This window comes from Myotis myotis, unplaced genomic scaffold, assembly GCF_014108235.1.
Source record: "Myotis myotis isolate mMyoMyo1 unplaced genomic scaffold, mMyoMyo1.p scaffold_m19_p_2, whole genome shotgun sequence".
In the NCBI taxonomy this organism is placed as follows: Eukaryota; Metazoa; Chordata; class Mammalia; order Chiroptera; family Vespertilionidae; genus Myotis; species Myotis myotis.
In genome coordinates this window covers 66,573,657-66,593,316 of record NW_023416324.1, presented here as the reverse complement: position 1 = coordinate 66,593,316, position 19,660 = coordinate 66,573,657, and the positions used below count along the sequence as shown (strand labels likewise).

General features: G+C 41.6%; 1 protein-coding gene across 2 annotated transcripts; it reads left to right on the top strand.

The window, feature by feature from the left end:
• Positions 1-5,969: 5,969 nt before the first annotated feature.
• Positions 5,970-7,281, top strand: LOC118676660 (heterogeneous nuclear ribonucleoproteins A2/B1-like). 2 transcript variants are annotated; one of them, XM_036350910.1, is made up of 2 exons: positions 5,976-6,724; positions 6,845-7,281. In XM_036350910.1, the coding sequence occupies exons 1-2, from the start codon at positions 6,004-6,006 to the stop codon at positions 7,027-7,029; spliced, it is 906 nt and encodes a 301-aa protein (XP_036206803.1). In that variant the 5' UTR covers positions 5,976-6,003; the 3' UTR covers positions 7,030-7,281. The 2 variants fall into 2 exon arrangements, with proteins under 2 accessions (XP_036206802.1, XP_036206803.1); XM_036350909.1 differs by having other exon boundaries at positions 5,970-7,281.
• The last annotated feature ends 12,379 nt before the right edge of the window (positions 7,282-19,660 follow it).

Sequence of the window (19,660 nt, the reverse complement as noted above, 5' to 3'; positions counted from 1 at the left end):
GAATTGTGATATGAAATAATCCTACTTAGAAAAAGGAAGGATCAGAAGTGAGGTGAAGGACAGCAAAAGCAGAGAAGAAGAAATCTTTAAGCATAAGTCAAAAATTGGCATACCTTGGAATAAGTTTACACAAATCTTAAGAATAGGCTTCAGGGAAAGGCCTCTGCCATACTTGAAAATTAATAAGTAAGTGTTAAGTTATTGAAAAGATCAAAGTGATACCATTGTAATTAACTAGTTATTAATAATAGAAAAGGGGCAAAGGAAAGGGCAGATATTATAGGTATGTTCCCTGCAAAACATTCAGGGAAGGCGACTGAACAAAGGGAAAATGGACACATGCCCAGTGAAGTTAGGATGACATAGGAAAGGTACTTATCTGTCAGTCACACCTGGGAACAAAAGTCATTGGCCAGAATGGATGTGATGGTTGCAAGGGTGCAAAGATTTGGGATATATAACCCCCTAAACCAGAGGTTACTCAACCTGTGGGTCGAGACCCCTTTGGGGCTCGAATGACCCTTTCACAGGGGTAGCCTAAATACATCCTGCATATCAGATATTTACATTACGATTCATAACAGTGTCAAAATTACAGTTATGAAGTAGCAACGAAAATAATTTTATGGTTGGAGGTCACAACATGAGGAACTGTATTAAACAGTCTCGGCATTAGGAAGGTTGAGAACCACTGCTCTAAACAAAGGAGTTCTCTCTCTCTCATTCTCTCTTGGTTGCTCCTGGCACACTTGGCTCACGGCTTATGCTTGGCTTCCCAATATCTACTCACATGCCCCACTGCCAGGTGAACCCGCACACACAGTGGACTAATGGACTGCAGCTAACCTGATGCTGTACCGGGCCCTGCTCCAACATGGAACAGAAACTCTGGACACTGGCTTTGCTTCTAGCATGATGCTGTACTGAAACCCCATGTACACTTCTGACTGGACTAAGGGAAATGGGACTTTAGAAACACATGGATTTAATTCCAAGCAAATCATAATCACTTGTTCTTTGCAAGTCTCAGAAAATTCTTTTTCTCTGTATATCTTAAGAACTCTACCTCCAGCAGCACCCAGTGTGGAAGAGGAGCCCCCACTTGATCAGAAATCAAAAGATCCATACAAGAATGTTTTCAGCAATTTTGGGGGGAAGGCAGTTCACAGCCATGCTTTTCATTGTGAGAAGTGAGCCACTTTGTACATTTCTACATTCCTTTCACTAATTCCTCAGATGTGGCTATAGCCTGCCTCACTAGTGATCTCATCTCCTACTGCTGTTGTCTAGTCCTCACAGCATTTATTTATTATGGTAATTCTTCAGTGGTACAGAGGGGACAAGATGCAGGAACTCTTTAGAAATACAAATAATAATAATAATATCAATTGTAGGAGACTTTTCTCCTACAATATAGGAAAAAGCTTAACAAAGCAGGAGGACTGACAAAACAGTGCCAGATGCCTTCCTTTTCATTGTGTAGTCTCAGGTTAAATGCTGCCAATTATGACTATACTAGAGGCCTGGTGCACAGGATTAATGCATTGGTGGAGGCATTGCCTGTGGGGATTGGCCACTGTGGGAACGCTACTCATCACAGTCAATGGAGTGGCACTCCCCCTGTGGGAGCACACTTACCACCAGGAGGCATGTCACTGCGACCGGTCATTCCGCCATTTGGTCTATTTGCATATTAGGCTTTTATTATATAGGACTAGAGGCCCAGTGCACAAAAATATGTGTACTTGATGGGGGGGCGGCCCTCAGCCTGGCCTGTGCCCTCTTGCAGTCTGGGACTCCTCGGGGGATGTCCACCTGCTGGCTTAGGCCCGCTCCCTGGGGGGGATTGGGCCTAAGCTGGCAGTCAGACATCCCTCTGGCAGCCCAGGAACCCTTGGGGGATGTCCACTTGCCAGCAGGGAGCAGGCCTAAGTTGCAGTTGGACATCCTTAGCACTGATGAGGAGGCGGGAGTGGCTCCCGCCACCACCACTGTACTGGCAGCCATCAGCCTGGCTTGTGGCTGAGCAGAGCTCTCCCTGTGTGAGCACACTGATCACCAGGGGGCAGCTCCTGCATTGAGCGTCCGCCCCCTGGTGGTCAGTGTGTGTCATAGTGACCAGTCATTCCCAGTTGTTCAGCTGTTAGGGTCAATTTGCATATTGCCCTTTTATTATATAGGATAGAGGCCTGGTGCATGGGTGGGGGCTGGCTGGTTTTCCCTGAAGAGTGTCCCAGATCAGGGTGGGGGTCCCCGCTGGGGTGCCTGGCCAGCCTGCGTGAGGGGCTGATGGCTGTTTGCAGGCTGTCCACAGCCCTTTCAGAGTGGGGGTCCCAACTGGGGTGCCTGGCCAGTCTGGGTGAGGGACTAATGGCTGTTTGCAAGCTGGCCAAGCTCCCAATGGAGGCTGGCTGGAAGCAGGTATCTGGGATTTATTTATCTTCTATAATTGAAATTTTGTTGCCTTGAGCAGAGCCTACAGCCGGCCCAGGCAGGTGGGAAGCTTTGCTTCCTCCATCGCCGGGGCAACCAAGCCTCCTGCTTGCTCCAGCTCTGTGGCTTCCGGCCGCCATTTGGTAGGGTTAATTTGCATATAGTCACTCTGTTTGGCTGGTGGGTGTGGCTTGTGAGTATAGCGAAGGTATGGTCAATTTGCATGTTTCTCTTTTATTAGATAAGATTGGATATAACAAAGAGCAAGATCATGTAAACAATGTCTGCAGCCTGGGGATGTTCCTTTCAATAAAACAAAGTGTCACTCATGGTGGATGTAGGAGCATCCATGGCAGGTTCTCTGGCCTTGAACTTATTATATCAGGGGTTAGTTCCTCTCTGGAGTACAGAGAAGCAGGACAATACATGAAAGCCCTGGAACATGCACAACTGGCACAAGCTATGGGGCCTGCCATAAGTATATCTTCTTTATACTAAGGTATTAGGAACAGATCAATTCTCCTAACCCATCACATAGTCTAAGCCCTACTGACTTCATTATTTCAACTGACTCTTATGCCAATTAACAAGCTCTTTGTTATTAATTTAGAATATAATTCCCCCTATACTAAATCACCAAGTGCAAGGTGTTATTCGATATTTGGTCATTTCATATACCTATTCACGCAGGGCTGCAACTAAAGTCAGCATGCAAACATACACAGCACAGTGTTTTTCCTGCATTATTTTAAATGTAACTACTTCCTGGATAAAATAATTTTCTCCAGCTCCATACTGCTATTCTCCTGAGCTTTGTCTCCTTATTTGCTCTACAGGATAAAACACTTTTATTGGACACTGCATCTTTATCAATTGCCCTTGATTTCTGTCCACACCAAGAAAACTACTAAAATTTCTTATTTCAAGCCTCCTTTCCTATCTGTTATACTTTAATCTAATAACTCATCTGTGCACATTGGAACATTAATATATGAAAGACTTTATATATCATCATTGATTACCAAATACTTTCCTAAAAAGATCAATGAACAATAAATGACAATACACAATATGTAACAAAAAATGTTTCCCGATAAATAACTTTTGTGTTGGTTTTTTTCATAAGGTATTTTTATTTTTATTTTTTTATCTTCAATTTCTTTATTGGTTAAGGTATTACAAATGTCTCCTCATTCCCCCAGTAGCCCCCAACCTCCACCCCCCCCCCATGCTCTCATCCCACTGTTGTCTGTGTCCATTGGTTTGGCTTATATGAATGCATACAAGTCCTTTGGTTGATCTCTTCCCCTAACCCCCACCCTCCCCTACTTTCCCTCCAGGAATTGACAGGCTGAACGCTGGATCTGTCCCTGTTCATCAGTCTATGTTGTTCTCTATATTCCACAAATGAATATTTATCTTTCTCTGACTGGCTTATTTCACTTAGCATAATGCTCTCCAGTTCCATCCATGTTGTTGCAAATGGCAAGGATTCCTTTTTTAGCACAGCGTAGCATTCCATTCTGTAGATGTACCACAGTTTTTTAATCCACTCATCTGCTGATGGGCACTTAAGCTGTTTCCAAATCTTAGCTATGGTGAATTGTGCTGCTATGAACATAGGGGTGAATATATCCTTTCAGATTGGTGTTTCTGGCTTCTTGGGATATATTCCTAGAAGTGGGATCACTGGGTCAAATGGGAGTTCCATTTTTCGTTTTTTGAGGAAACTCCATAATGTTCTCCACAGTGGCTGCACCAATCTGCATTCCTACCAGCAGTGCAGAAGGGTTCCTTTTTCTCCACATCCTCTCCAACACTTGTTGTTTGTTGATTTGTTGATGATAGCCATTCTGACAGGTGTGAGATGACACCACATTGTCGTTTTGATTTGCATCTCTCTTATAATTAGTGACTTTGAGCATGTTTTCATATTTCTTTCAGCCTTCTGTATGTCCTCTTTTGAAAAGTGTCTATTTAGGTCCTTTGCCCAGTTTTTGATTGGATTGTTTATCTTCCTTTTGTTAAGTTGTATAAGTTCCCTGTAAATGTTGGAGATTAAACCCTTATTGGTTTAATAACATTGGCAAATATGTTCTCCCATACAGTGAGCTTTCTTGTTTTGTTGATGGTTTCCTTTGCTGTGCAAAAGGTTTTTATTTTGATGTAGTCCCATTTCTTTATTTTCTCTTTAGTTTCCATTGCCCTAGGAGCAGTATCATAGAAGAAATTCCTTCGGCATATGTTTACAATTTCACTGCCTATGGATTCCTCTAGTATTTTGATAGTTTCCCATCTTACGTTTAAGTCTTTTATACATTTTGAGTTTATTTTTGTGTATGGTGTAAGTTGGTGGTCTACTTTCATCTTTTTGCATGTATCCATCCAATTTTCCCAACACCATTTATTGAAGAGACTGTCTTGACTCCATTGTATGCTCTTGCCTCCTTTGTCGAATATGAATTGGGCATAGTGGTTTGAGTCGATTTCTGGGTTCTCTATTCTATTCCATTGATCTATATGGCTGTTCTTGTGCCAGTACCAAACTGTTTTAAGAACAGTGGCTTTAGAACAGTGGCTTTGTTATATAGCTTGATATCTGGTATTAAGACCCCACCTACTTTGCTCTTCTTTCTCAGGATTACTGCACCTATTTGAGGTGTTTTTTTATTCCAGATGAATTTTTGGAACGTTCATTCTAGATCTGTGAAATATGCCATTGGTATTTTAATGGAGATTGCATTGAATCTATAGATTTCTTTGGGTAGTATGGACATTTTAATTATGTTGAATCTACCAATCCATGAACATGGTATGTTCTTCCATCTGTTTATGTCTTCCTCTATCTTTTTTTTTTTCAGTGTCCTGTAGTTTTTCGCATATAAGCTTTTTACCTCCTTAGTTAAGTTTATTCCTAGGTATCTTAATATTTTTGGTGCCATGGTAAATGGGATTGCTTTTTTAGTCTCTCTTTCTGTAAGTTCACTATTGGTGTAAAGAAATGCCTTAGATTTCTTGGCATTAATTTTGTATTCTGCTACATTGCCAAATTCATTTATTAAGTCTAATAGTTTTTTGATGAAGTCTTTAGGGTTTTATATGTATAGTATCATGTCATCTGCAAATAAAGACAGTTTCACTTCTTCTTTTCCAATGTGGATGCCTTTTATTTCTTTTTCTTCTCTGATCGCAATGGCTAGTACTTCCAGTACTATGTTGAACAGGAATCTTGAGAGGGGGCATCCCTGTCTTGTTCCTGTTCTTAGGGGAAATGGTTTTAGTTTTTGCCCATTGAGTATGATGTTGGCTGTGGGTTTGTCATATATGGCTTTTATTATGTTGAGGTATGATCCTTCTATTCCCACCTTGCTGAGACTTTTTATCAAGAAAGGGTGTTGGGATTAGCAACGGCGCTGGCTCAGCGTACAGACATGCCTCTAGCTTTGTTGTTTCTCCAGCGGCGGCAGTTCTCACTACAGCACCAGGACGAGTCCGGTTCGCCTGCCACCGCAGAGATCTCTCTCATCTCCCTTGGATGCGGGAAATCGGGCTGAAGCGGCTGAGTCCGTGATGGAGAGAGAAAAGGAACAGTTCCGTAAACTCTTTATTGGTGGCTTGAGCTTTGAAACCACAGAAGAAAGTTTGAGGAACTACTATGAGCAATGGGGGAAACTAACAGACTGTGTGGTAATGAGAGATCCTGCAAGCAAAAGATCAAGAGGATTTGGTTTTGTACCTTTTTCATCCATGGCTGAGGTTGATGCCGCCATGGCTGCAAGACCTCATTCAATTGATGGAAGAGTGGTTGAGCCAAAACGTGCCGTTGCAAGAGAGGAATCTGGAAAGCCAGGGACTCATGTAACTGTGAAGAAGCTGTTTGTTGGTGGGATTAAAGAAGATACTGAGGAACATCATCTTAGAGATTACTTTGAAGAATATGGAAAAATTGATACCATTGAGATAATTACTGATAGGCAGTCTGGAAAGAAGAGAGGTTTTGGATTTGTTACTTTTGATGACCATGATCCTGTGGATAAGATTGTGTTGCAGAAATACCATACCATCAATGGTCATAATGCAGAAGTAAGAAAGGCTTTGTCTAGACAAGAAATGCAGGAAGTTCAAAATTCTAGAAGTGGAAGAGGAGGCAACTTTGGTTTTGGAGACTCTCGAGGTGGTGGTGGAAATTTTGGACCAGGACCAGGAAGTAATTTTAGAGGAGGATCTGATGGCTATGGAAGTGGTCGTGGATTTGGGGATGGCTATAATGGGTATGGAGGAGGGCCTGGAGGTGGCAATTTTGGAGGTAGCCCTGGTTATGGAGGAGGAAGAGGAGGATATGGTGGTGGAGGACCTGAATATGGCAACCAGGGTGGGGGCTACGGAGGTGGTTATGACAACTATGGAGGAGGAAATTACGGAAGTGGAAATTACAATGATTTTGGAAATTATAACCAGCAACCATCTAACTATGGTCCAATGAAGAGTGGAAATTTTGGTGGTAGCAGGAACATGGGGGGACCATATGGTGGAGGAAACTATGGTCCTGGAGGAAGTGGAGGAAGTGGGGGCTATGGAGGGAGAAGCCGATACTGAGCTTCTTCCTATTTGCCATGGGCTTCACTGTATAAATAGGAGAGGATGAGAGCCCAGAGGTAACAGAACAGCTTCAGGTTATCGAATAACCATGTTAAGGAAACTCTTATCTCAGTCATGCATAAGTATGCAGTGATATGGCAGAAGACACCAGAGCAGATGCAGAGAGCCATTTTGTGAATGGATTGGATTATTTAATAACATTACCTTACTGTGGAGGAAGGATTGTAAAAAAAAAAAAAAAAAAAAAAATGCCTTTGAGACAGTTTCTTAGCTTTTTAATTGTTGTTTATTTCTAGTGGTCTTTGTAAGAGTGTAGAAGCATTCCTTCTTTGTTAATGTTAAATTTGTAAGTTTCAGGTGACATGTGAAACCTTTTTTAAGATTTTTCTCAAAGTTTTGAAAAGCTATTAGCCAGGATCATGGTGTAATAAGACATAACGTTTTTCCTTTAAAAAAATTTAAGTGTGTGTGTAGAGTTAAGAAGCTGTTGTACATTTATGATTTAATAAAATAATTCTAAAGGAAAAAAAAAGGGTGTTGGATTTTGTCAAATGCTTTTTCTAAGTGAATTGATATGACTATGTGATTTTTATCTCTCAATTTGTTTATGTAATGTTTCACGTTTATTGATTTGCTGATATTGTACCATCCTTGCATCCCCAGGATAAATCCTACTTGGTCATGGTGTATGATGTTTCTGATGTATTGCTGGATCCAATTTGCTAGAATTTTGTTGAGTATTTTGGCTTCTATGTTCATGAGGGATATTGGCCTATATTTCTCTGTCATTGTGTTGTCTTTTTCTGATTTTGGTATTAGGGTGATGCTGGCTTCATAGAATGAGCTGGGAAGTGTTCCTTCCTCTTGAATTTTTTGGAATAGTTTGAGGAGGATAGGTTTTAGTTCTTCCTTGAATGTTTGGTAAAAATCCCCTGTGAACCCATCGGGCCCCGGGTTTTTGTTTGCTGGGAGCTTTTTGATGACTGCTTCAATTTCCTCCATAGTTATTGGCCTGTTGATATTTTTAGAATCTTCCAGATTGAGTTTTGGAAGGTTGTATTTTTCTAGGAATATGTACATTTCCTCCAGGTTGTCTAGTTTGTTGGAGGAGAGTTTTTCATAGTATTTTTTTTAACAATTCTTTGAATTGCTGTGGAGTCTGTTGTTATTTTGCCTCTTTCATTTCTGATTTTGTTTATTTGCGTCCTCTCTCTTTGCTTCTTGGTGAGCCTGGCTAGAGGCTCATCCATTTTGTTTATCCTTTCAGAGAACCAGCTCTTGGTTTTATTGATCTTTTGTATTGTTTTTTTGGTCTCTATGTGATTTATTTCTGCTCTAAACTTTATTATCTCCTTCCTTCTGCTCACTCTGGGCTTTTCTTGTTGCTCTCTTTCTAATTCTTTGAGTTGTAGAGTTAGATGATTGACTATCATTTTTTCCTTGTTTTATGAGATAGGCCTGTACAGCTATAAACTTCTTCTCAGGACTGCTTTCATTGTGTCCCATAGATTTTGTATTGTTGTGCTTTTATTCTCATTAGTTTCCAGGGTGTTTTAATTTCTTCTCTGATCTCATTGGTAACCCAATCATTATTTAGTAGCATGCTATTCAGCTTCCAACTGTTTGAGTTTTTTAGATGGTTTTTATTGTAGTTTATTTCTAATATCATGCCATTGTGGTCTGAGAGATGCTTGGTATGATTTCAATCTTCTTGAATTTGGGGAGACTTTGGTTGTGAGCCAATATGTGGTCTATTTTTGAATATGTCCCATGAGCACTTGAGAAGAACGTATATTTTGTGGCTTTGGGGTGAAATGTTCTGAAGATGTCAATTAGGTCCATCTGATCTAGTGAGTCATTTAGGATTGCTGTTTCTTTGCCGATTTTTTTTCTAGAGGATTTATCCAGTGATGTCAATGGTGTATTAAAGTCCCCTACTATGATTGTATTGTTGTTGATATCTCCCTTGATATCTTCCAGGAGTATTTTTATATATTTGGGTGCTCCTGCATTGGGTTCATATGTGTTTTTCAGTGTTATATCCTCTTGTTGTATCGATCCATTTAGTATTATGAAGTGGCCTTCGTATCGCTTGTTATGGCCTTTACTTTGATGTCTATTTTGTCCGATATAAGTATTGCCACCCCAGCTTTTTTTTTCTTTCCATTTGCCTGAAAGATATTTTTCCATCCCTTCACTTTCAGTCTGTGTGAGTCCCTTCTTCTGAAATGGGTCTCTTGTAGACAGCAAATGTATGGGTCATGTTTTTTAATCCATTCAGCCATTCGATGTCTTTTGATTGGAGCATTTAGTCCATTTACATTTAAAGTTATTATTGAAAGGTACTTGCTTATAGCTATTTTTATTTCTGTGCCTGTTTTCTTTCTTAGCTTTTTATTTCTTCTTTTTACAGCATTCCCTTTAGCATTTCTTTCATTGTTGGCTTGGTAGTGATAAACTCCTTTAGCCTTTTTTTTTGTCTGTGAAGCTTCTTATTTCCCCTTCAGTTTTGAATGATAGCCTTTCTTGATAGAGTTTTCTTGGATTCAGTCCTTTGCTTTGCATCACTTTGTAAATTTCCATCCATTCTTTTCTGGCCTGATGTATTTCTTTTGAGAAGTCATTTGATAATCTAATGGTAGATCCCTTGTATGTAACTTTATGTCTTTTTCTTGTAGCCTTTAAGATTCTCTCTTTGTCCTGAACATTTGCCATGGTAATTATGATGTGTCTTGGTGTGGGTCTTTTTGGATTCATCTTGCTTTGGACTCTCTGTGCTTGTGTGACTTTTTTCTTCCCCACCTCAGGGAAGTTTTCTGACATTGTTTCTTCAAATAGATTTTCTAATCCTTGTTCCTCTTCCTGTTGTTCCGGCACCCCTATTATTCGTATGTTGCTTCGTTTCATCTTGTCCCATAGCTCCATTAGGCTCTCCTCCCGTCTTTTAATTTTTTTCTCTAATTGCAGTTCAGTTTGGGTGTGTTTTTCTTCCCTGTCTTCTATTTCACTAATTTGGTCCTCCACTTCTCCTATCCTAATTTTGAAACTTTCCATGGTGTTTTTTATTGCAGCTATATCACTCTTTATTTCTTCTTGATTTCTACATAAGTTATTGATTTTTTCATCCATTTCTTCTTGATTTGTACATACATTGTTGATCTTTTCCTCCAACCAGTTTATGCACTCTAGGACCCTTATTCTGAATTCTTTTTTCTGACATATTGCATGCCCCTGTTTCACTTAACCACCTTTCTGGCAATTCCTCGTTTTCTTTCCTTTGGGGTTTTCTTTGTCTACCCATTTTTGGTCTCAACCACTGATATTGATGTCGAGTCGTGCAGGGGCTGCTCCTTGGGTGGCAGTGGTTCCTTGGGCTGCAGTTGCTGAAATGGTTGCAGTAGTGGCTGCTTCTCGGTTGGCAGCAGCTCCTCTGGTGGGTGCAATTCACAGCAGTGGTGTCTCCTCTGGTTGGCAGATGAGGCTGCTCACACAGCTGCTGTTCCTTGGACAGGGGTGGGCTGATCACGATGCTGCTGCACTTCAGGTCAGGTGGGCTGAGTGTGGTTGCTGCTACTTGGACAGGAGCGGGCTGTTTATGTGGCTTTTTCTCCCTGTATGGGCACAGACTGCTCACGTGGCTGCTGCTCCTTAGATTGGGGCTGGCTGCATGCTGCTGCTAGTCCTCAGATGGGGCGGGATTCTTGTGAGGCTGCCGCACTTTGGGCAGGGGCAGGTTGCTTACAGGGCTACTGCTCCTCTTACGGGTGTGGGCTGCTCGTGCATCTGTTGCTCCTCAGATGGGGGGGAAGGCTACTTGTGTGGCTGCTGCCCCTCGGGTGGGGGAGGGATGCTCACCCAGCTGCTGCTCGTTGGACAGGTGTAGACTGCATTTGGCTGCTGCTCCTTGGACCAGTGTGGGCTGTGCAGGGCTGCCGCTCCTCAGATGTGGTTGGTCTATCTGTTCATGTGGCTGCTACTCCTCTGATGGGGGCAAGCTGCTCAGGCAGCTGCTGCTCCTTGGGCCAGATTGAGCTGCATGTGCAGCTGCTGCACCTCATATGGGGGCTGTCTGCTTGTGTGGCTGTTGCTTCTCGGACAGAGAATGGGCTGCTTGTGTGGCTGCTTCTCTTCAGGCGGGAGTGAGCTGCACATGTGTCTGCTGCTCCTCGGATGGGGGAGCAGGATGCTCACACAGCTGACAGCTGCTGCTCCTTGGACTGGGGCAGGCTGCTCATGTGTCTGCTGCTTGCGTGGTTGCAGTGCCCCAGGCTAAGGCATTGGGCTGGTCAGGGGGGAGCACGCTTCAGAACTCACAGGAGCCTGCACCTGGGTGGCTGAAGATTCGTTGACCGTGAGACCCCAGCTGACGTAGCAGGTCCCTGGCAGGGGTGTCTGTAGAGTCCCTGGTGTTATCTGAGAGCACCCTGGGTGCGGGTGAGGCCTGGCTCCCAGTTACAGCAGCTTTCACCTTAAAAACACTAAGCTTCTGAGGATGAGCCGGCCTCCTGGAACTGCTTACACGGTAGCAGAGGCTGCCTAGTTAGGCGAGCCTGTTTAGCCTGACCCCGAAGGCCCTGCGAGATCTATCTGTGCCTCACTCACATACATACACAGACATCCCACATGACCACACACTCCTCTTTTGGTCCCTCACTGACTCACGCTCTCTCCCTCACTGCTGCCTTCTTCCTGCCTCTGTAGTTGGGTCTGGGGTGTTATTGACCCATTTGTGGATGGAGTTTCCTCTCTAGGTGTCTGGTTATGAGGCTTACTTTTAGCACCTGGCCAGACAGGATGAAATTCACCTCGACAAGACACAACACAAAGGGACCAAAACACGAATGCACTCATGACAATAATAACCCTACTGTAAGTGACCACCTGAGAAAAGAGAATTAGGGGCGAGAAAAGAGAGCATAAATGATATGGAAGGGAGTGGAAAAGATAGGAGAGAAAAGAAGAAGGAAGAAAAGGAGATTATATATATATGGGAAAAACACCACAGAACCAATACATAAACAAACAAACAAAACAAACAAACAAAAAATAATAGTAATAATAAAAATAAAAGTAAAAAATAAAAAAATACAAACACCAAACCCCCAGCAAAGAGGATGGGGCAGAATCTGTAGATGCTGAGCTTATATGTAGAAGATAAAGTTAAAAGTTGGATGAATATGGGGAGGATCTCAGTTCAGTATAGAGGAAGTAGAAAGGGGATGGATGGATAATAGGAAAGAGAACAAGAAAAAATAATAATAAATTTATAAAAAATTTGATTTCAAAAAATATAAAAATAGCAAATAAAAATAAAATAAAATAGAGTGGTGGAAATATAATGTGAAAAGAAATAGAAAATAAAGCAACAAACAAAAACAGGAACAAAAAAAGATAACAAAGTAATAAAAAAATAAAATAAAATAAAAATGAAAAAGTGAAGTGTTCCTTTGGCTGGCTTAAGATCCCAATCTTCTTTACTGTAATGCAGTGATGGTGAACCTATGACACGCGTGTCAGAGGTGACACGCAAACTCATTTTTTTGGTTGATTTTTCTTTGTTAAATGGCATTTAAATATATAAAATAAATATCAAAAATATAAGTCTTTGTTTTACTATAGTTGCAAATATAAAAAAATTTCTATATGTGACACAGCACCAGAGTTAAGTTAGGGTTTTTCAACATGCTGACACGCCGAGCTCAAAAGGTTCGCCATAACTGTTGTAATGTTTCTCTTTAGTCCAGTCCCTTTGTGCTCTCAGGGACTATTTAGTTGTGTTTTTTATTTTTAATCCTTTTTCCTTTTACCATTCAGGGTGGAATCTGGGTGTGGCTGTATTAGTTGCCTGGATACTGGAGGGAGGGGGCTATCCCTTCAGGGCAAAATGGTTGTCCGGGTCCCAGGCTCAGCTATGACTCAGCACCACACTCGCTGCCACTCCTCCTGGATCCCCCCCTCCCCCTAGGATTCCACAATTCTGCACCTTCTCCCACGCTCCAGCCATGGGAAAGTGTCTGTATCCGAAAGGTCCTATGATCAGGGCTCTATGAAGAAAGGCACAAGCCACAGAGGCCGGAGAGGCTGCACCTCTGCGCACTCCTCTCTTGCCAGCACTCTTCAGCCTTTACTGACTGTGGATCCAGCTCTAGAATCCCCTGCAAGGGGGGAAAGGCTGTGCCTCTGTGCTCTAGGAAGTTCCTTTTCTAATTGAGAAAACATTGCTAAAGTCTGTTCTTCCCGTGGACTCGCTAGGAGCAAATCATCCATGTAATGGACAATATAATATTGGGAATATTTTTCCCTTAAAGACTGAATAGCTTGAGCTACATATTTTTGACATAAAGTAGGGCTATTGACCATTCCTTGAGGCAAAACTTTCCATTGATATATTTTCATAGGCTCTATATTATTAATAGATGTCACTGAAAAGGCAAATCTTTGTTTATCTTTTGGTGCCAAGGGAATGGTGAAGAAACAGTCCTTAAGATCTACTACTATAAGAGACCAATCTAGAGGTATTTGTGAAGGCTCTGGGAGTCCAGGCTGTAAAGCTCCCATGGTATGCTTAGTGGCATTAATGGCTCTAAGATCACGTAACAATCGCCATTTTCCTGCCACCTTCTTAGGTATTGTAAATATAGGAGTATTCCCAGGACTACTGGAAGGTTCTATATGACCAGCTTCTACTTGTTCCTGTATTAATTCATGAATATGATTTAATTTCTCCTTGGTTAATGGCCACTGATCCACCCATATAGGTCTATCATCTTTCTGTTGTATAGGCTCAGCATGGGGGTGAGGAGATTGAGCAGTGACCACTCCTAAAAAGGCTGATATTCTAATTCTTGTTTTCCTGTGTTTTCTTTGGCCTGAATGGGTTTTTTAATCTCCTGATTATCTTTTCCTAAACCTTGACCAGCTTGATATCCTATCTGAGTTATTAACTGTTGTCTTTTGCCAGTAATAATACAAGCTTGTAAACCTTTTAAAATGTCTCGTCCCCATAAGTTGACTGCAATTCCAGAGACTATATAAGTCTGAAACCATCCTGTTTGTCCTTCCTCATCTTTCCATTTTAATACTGCAGTGCTGCGTTGTGTGTTATCAGGAATTCCAACACCCGTGATAGAGCCCATAGCTTCTACCATGGACCAACTTGGAGGCCAGAATTCTTGACTGATGACACTAATATCTGCTCCAGTGTCTACTAGACATTTAAACATTTTTCCCTCTATTCTTAGATTAATCATAGGACGGGTCTTGCTAATTTCCTGTATCCAATATATATCTGAGCTTCCAAATCCTTGTGTCCCTCTCTTCCTATTTATAACTACCTTGCTGAATATAGTGTAAAAGCAGGAGCTGAGCAATTCTTTGTCCTGGAATAATTTGCATAATATGTTTGCATTCTAAAATTACTTTGATTTCTCCCTTATATTCTGAATCTATGACTCCAGGAAAAACAGTTAGTTCTTTTAGCGTATTTTTCCTAGGACTAAACCTGACATTCCTGGTGGCACAGGTCCCCAAATTCCTGTAGGAACAACTTGTCTAGCCATATAGGGGGTCAGGGTGATTGTTATTGCGCTATTAAGATCAAAGCAAGCATTTCATTCTGGAGTGACTTGAAGGAGGGGATCTACTGTGAAAAGGGTGAAACTTCCCCTTTTTTAATAATGGGGCTAGGGGGAGCCCCTCCAGCCATTTTCCTGCAGCTGGCCATTTCCTATATTTTGATTTAATGGCTGGCCATTTCTATGAAATTTAGATCTATATTGACTGGCCCAATGATTCCCCTTCTTACATCTGGGACATAGACCTGCATTACTTGAGTTGGGAGGCGGAATATTTATGCCTTCTCCCTGAGCGTCACCTTTTGGTTGCTTACATTCCTTTTTAAAATGTCCTTGTTGTTCACAATTGAAGCATAATTTGTTTCTTGTAATTGCGGCAGCTAGTAAGCTTGCCTGAAAAATGCCTGACCCTACATTCTGACATGGTCGAATCATTTCTGTAATGATACTATTTTTTCTTAGAGACTACCATGCATTTCTTACAATCAGTATTTGCATTTTCATAAGCTAATTGCTGAGTCAAAATGTCTCCTGTTGTCTCATGTTGAATCTGCCTTCTCACTGCTCGAGTGAGGCGAGCTACAAAATCAGAGAATGACTCAGTGGGCCCTGCATGCACTTACTAAAAGGCTCCTTCAGGTTCCCCTTTTGCTGGTAAAGTCCACTAGGCTTTACGTCCACAAAGTCTAATTTGCTCATATGCCTGCTGAACGTATTGGAGCTGATTATGAAAGTCACTAAATTGTCCCTGTCCTGCAAGCATCTCAAAAGTAATGGGAACATTCTGTCTGAGATTTGAAAAAGCTTGCTCTTGACATTTCTCTAAAAATTCTCCTTTCCATAGCAAATAATCTCCTCCATCCAAAGGTGCTAGAGAATACCAGTCATAAGGAGCTAGGAATGCTTCAGAAATGTTAGTTATAATTTCTCCAATAAATGGAGCATTTGCACCATTCTGTATTACATTATCATGCAAGGTCTTTATCATTTAAAAGTCAAATCTTTCATACTGTCTTATTATTTGATTTGGGAATTGTGGATTAGCTACCTGTATAATAGGAAAAGCAAGTCTATCTTCTACTGTCATGTCCTTTAATCCTTTCTGATGTCTTTTTGCATAGGTGATTCTATTAGTGGTGATTTAAATGTTTCAGAATCAGGACATGAAGGCCACTCCTTCAATTTATCTTTCTGCTTCTCTTTAGGAGCAGAGGGTGCAAGGGGAGGAGGTCTTTCTTTTTTGAAAGTCTCTAGCAAATGCAATATCTTTTTCCACAATGAAAAACAATCTGGAGGCAAATTTTTCCCCTGCTGCTGAGCTTCTTTCAAGTTCTGACCTATCCATTCCCAACATTCAATATCCAATGTACCCTCATCAGAAAGCCATGGATTATATTCTATAATAATCTGTAGAAACTGTAAAAGAAGATCTTCTGAAACTGCAACTCCCTTATCCTTTAATAAGCAAGTCAGAAGTCTATAGAAGAGTCTCTCCTCTCTCGACAAATTCTGCCCCGTTTTGATCTGGTTGAAACAAAGGAAATTACTCAAGCACTTAAGGATATGCGGGCTTCTGCAGCTGACACGAGTTTTGCACGCAGTTAAACTTCCACCACCAGGTAAGGTGATATTTTCTGCTCTGGCGAATCCTTTTCCTCCAAGATCCTGTTCAGAGTACCAATTGTGAAAGGCCATGGCCAGCGTGGCTTTCGGGGTTCAAAGGCTTGGAGGAAGAGCTGACGCACAATGACACACAAGATGAAATATTAATTTTGATACCAGGGGAAACCAGAGGAAAACTCGACCATAGCAGTCAAGTTCTCGCTGAGTCTCTGTTCCCAGCTGCTTTTATTTACTAGAAAACACAATTGCCTTTTAGGAATGCAAACAGACATATCAATGGTAATATTTAGTAAACAGTAAGATTGTCAGGTTTGGGGGAGTTTGCTTTAGGCCATTGAGTCAGCAGCAGGTAATAAAATGTAGATATTCACCCTGTGAATATCAAAAGGTGTCCTGGTCAGCCTTCTGCCAGACTCCTCACATTTATATTAATGACTGTTGATCTTGGTTTCCAGCATTTATAACTGGTCTATATTTGGGATTTCTGATTTTGGCCCTGCTATTGTTTTCCAGCAATGCATGGTAGTACATTTCACTGGTGTGTGTAATATAATTGTGAGGCCTGTTGCCTTTGCATATTTAAAGATGAACAAAGTAAGGGTCTCACCTTTGGATAATCTAAACCTTGAAGGAGGTAAATAAAGGGTGTCCCAAAATTCACGCAAGATTTGAATTTTGTGTGAGCATTAACAACAACAACAAAAATTAAAAGCCTAATTTTACTTGGTTTATTGAATCAGATTCTTATATCTGTTGCCCTTTGATTTCAAACCCTTCAATTTGATAAGCATTACCAAGTACCATTTATGGCCCAGGAGCATGGACAATGAAGACCAATGACGACCACGGCTTTGCATATGTGCCAGCAAAGCCATGGAGGCCATTTACCCAATGTGCTATTCCATACATAACCCTATACTGTATACTTTATGAATCAATAAAAATTTAGAATTTTTAGTTATAAACCTAATTTTCTATCAAAATTACTTCTTGCGTGAATTTTGGGACACCCTTTAATAAAATAAAGAAAGAAGTGATTGGTGTTAAGAAATAATGGTAGAAAAAAGTGCTTGTATCTACAAAAGCAACAATTATTTATATTAGGAAGGGTTATGAAGGTTTATAGATGACTTCATAGAAAAGTCTTATTTCTGTTGGGTCTTAAAGAATGACTAACTTTTGAAAAAAGAGTGATAAGAAGAAAGATATTTTAAGGCAAAGGAAGGGAATGATCAAATATACAAAAGTAGGAGGTAAATCCTAGATACCAGCCAAATCCAATGTAGCCAGTATAGCGGGCTCACTAAGAATTAAGTAAAAAAATCAACTGGGACCTGGATCATGGACAATGTTGCACAGGCAGGTGGAGACTTTGATGGTTACTAGGCATGCTCAGAGCCATGTTGGAAATCCATTTTATGGATGAGCCTTGAGAGCATTATGCTAAGTGAAGGAAGCCATCACAAAAATCATGTATTTTAGTGTTCCATTCATATGAAATACCCAAAATAGCCAAATTCGTAGATATGAGAGTAGAGATGGTTGCTTAGGGTTGGGTAAGAGGGTTGGAGGAGCAGGAAGGTAAAAGCTAAAGTGTACTAGGTTTCACTTTCAAGATGATAAAAATGGTCCAAACTTGGAGTGGTGATGGTTGCACATATCTGAACACATGAAAACAACAACAACAACATCAAAAGAACAACTTTTTAAACAGGTGAATTGTATCTCAATTTTTAAAAAAAATCATTTAAGAGACTGGTGCTACAGCTTAGAAGGCATATTACAGCCCCACCACCATAGGCCCAGCTGGTCATTCAGAGATTTCAGGTCCTTCCATTCTGTTGTTCTCTATCCACTAAGGCATTGTACACACCTATAAGGTTTAAGGTTGAGTTACCCACATCTGTTATCTAGACAGTAAATGGAAAAGAATAACTGGTGACTGCTAGGTTTGATCAAGCAATTGAGTTGACACCCCTCCACCAGTAATTGGCTTTTCAGGTCATTTCACTATGGACATTCCCTTTGCTGAAGACCACATTTCACTTGCGGTGACATTTCATTATCTCCCCTCTGGGTATGCATAAAGAAGTCTCTGCCCAGAAAAAAAGCTCACCAAAAGTCCTTTAAAAGCCTCTCACTCCCGTGACTGGGTGTGGAGCCAACCAGGCTCAGCCACCTGGTGTGTGGATAATCAAATAAGTTCATAATCCCTCACCACTCTGGCCTCCTGCATTCCTCCTTTGGGGACCTAACATTTGTTGATGAAACCCGGAAGGGTTACACAGGGATGGGGAACCATCATCCCAGCTTTGGTCACCCCAAGTTTGCTACTCAGAGTAGTAGGCAACGGCAGCTCGTCCTGGGCTTACCTTTGAATCTTACTCAGGTGGCTCGATTGCCAACCTCGATCAGGCCTCCCTCCCTTAAGGGGTCTTCCCCAACCAGCCAAGGAGTACTCTAGACCTGGGATCTCTTCTCCATTGCTGACCCTCCATCCCACACTGGCCAATCTTCTCTAGGTGAATGACATTCCACAATTCCCCTCGTCTCGGGTCTTCTGCTCACTCTCTCTCACTGAATACTTGAAAGTCTCTCTCATCTCAAAAGTCCTAGTGCTAGGCCAGAAGAGCCCTCAGCCATTTGGCTTTGGATCCTTCTTGATTGGGGACAACCAATCCAGAGGGTCACCTCTCATTTCTCATGGTGATTTGTTTATCAGCAGGGATGCCTGCCCCAAACAGTCACCTTTGAATTTGTGGTCTGTCGCTCACCCTTCCTCTCTCGTGGGCCACGCCACACTCCCTCTGCACACTTGCGGGGGAGATCAGGCCCAACCACTTCATTTTACTTTATAACACTGTTTGGCCACAACATAAGCCAGCTAATAAGTCTCAGTGGCCTGAAAACAGGACTTTCAATTTTAACACACTAAGCAATTTAGATAATTGCTGTCACTGCAATGGAAAATGGTCAGAGATTCCCTACTTCCAGGCCTTTTTTCACCCTTCAGTCCCAATCCTCTCTGTCAGTCCTGCTATACCCATCAGATCTTTCTCCTTTACACCAAACATTTTACCCCTAACAACTCTGACTCTGAATCTACTCTTGACTCAGCAGACCACCAACCTCCATCCCCTTATAAATCTCCTCCCTCACCTGCAGTACATTCCCAAAACCCAGACCCTCTTTACCAGAAACTACCTTCTCTCCAGTTCCTGAGAGCCCAAATCCTGAGAACATGAGCTCCAAAACAGCCTTTTTGCATCTAACACTCATACTCAGGCCGCCCAAAGACAGCTTTCTTCAACAGCCTCTTCTAGTCCCACACCCATTCTAACCCTGAGGGAGGCAGAAGAAACTGAGGGCATAGTCTGAGTCCACATCCCATTCTCTATGTCCAGCCTCACACAGATTGAGAGGCATCTCAG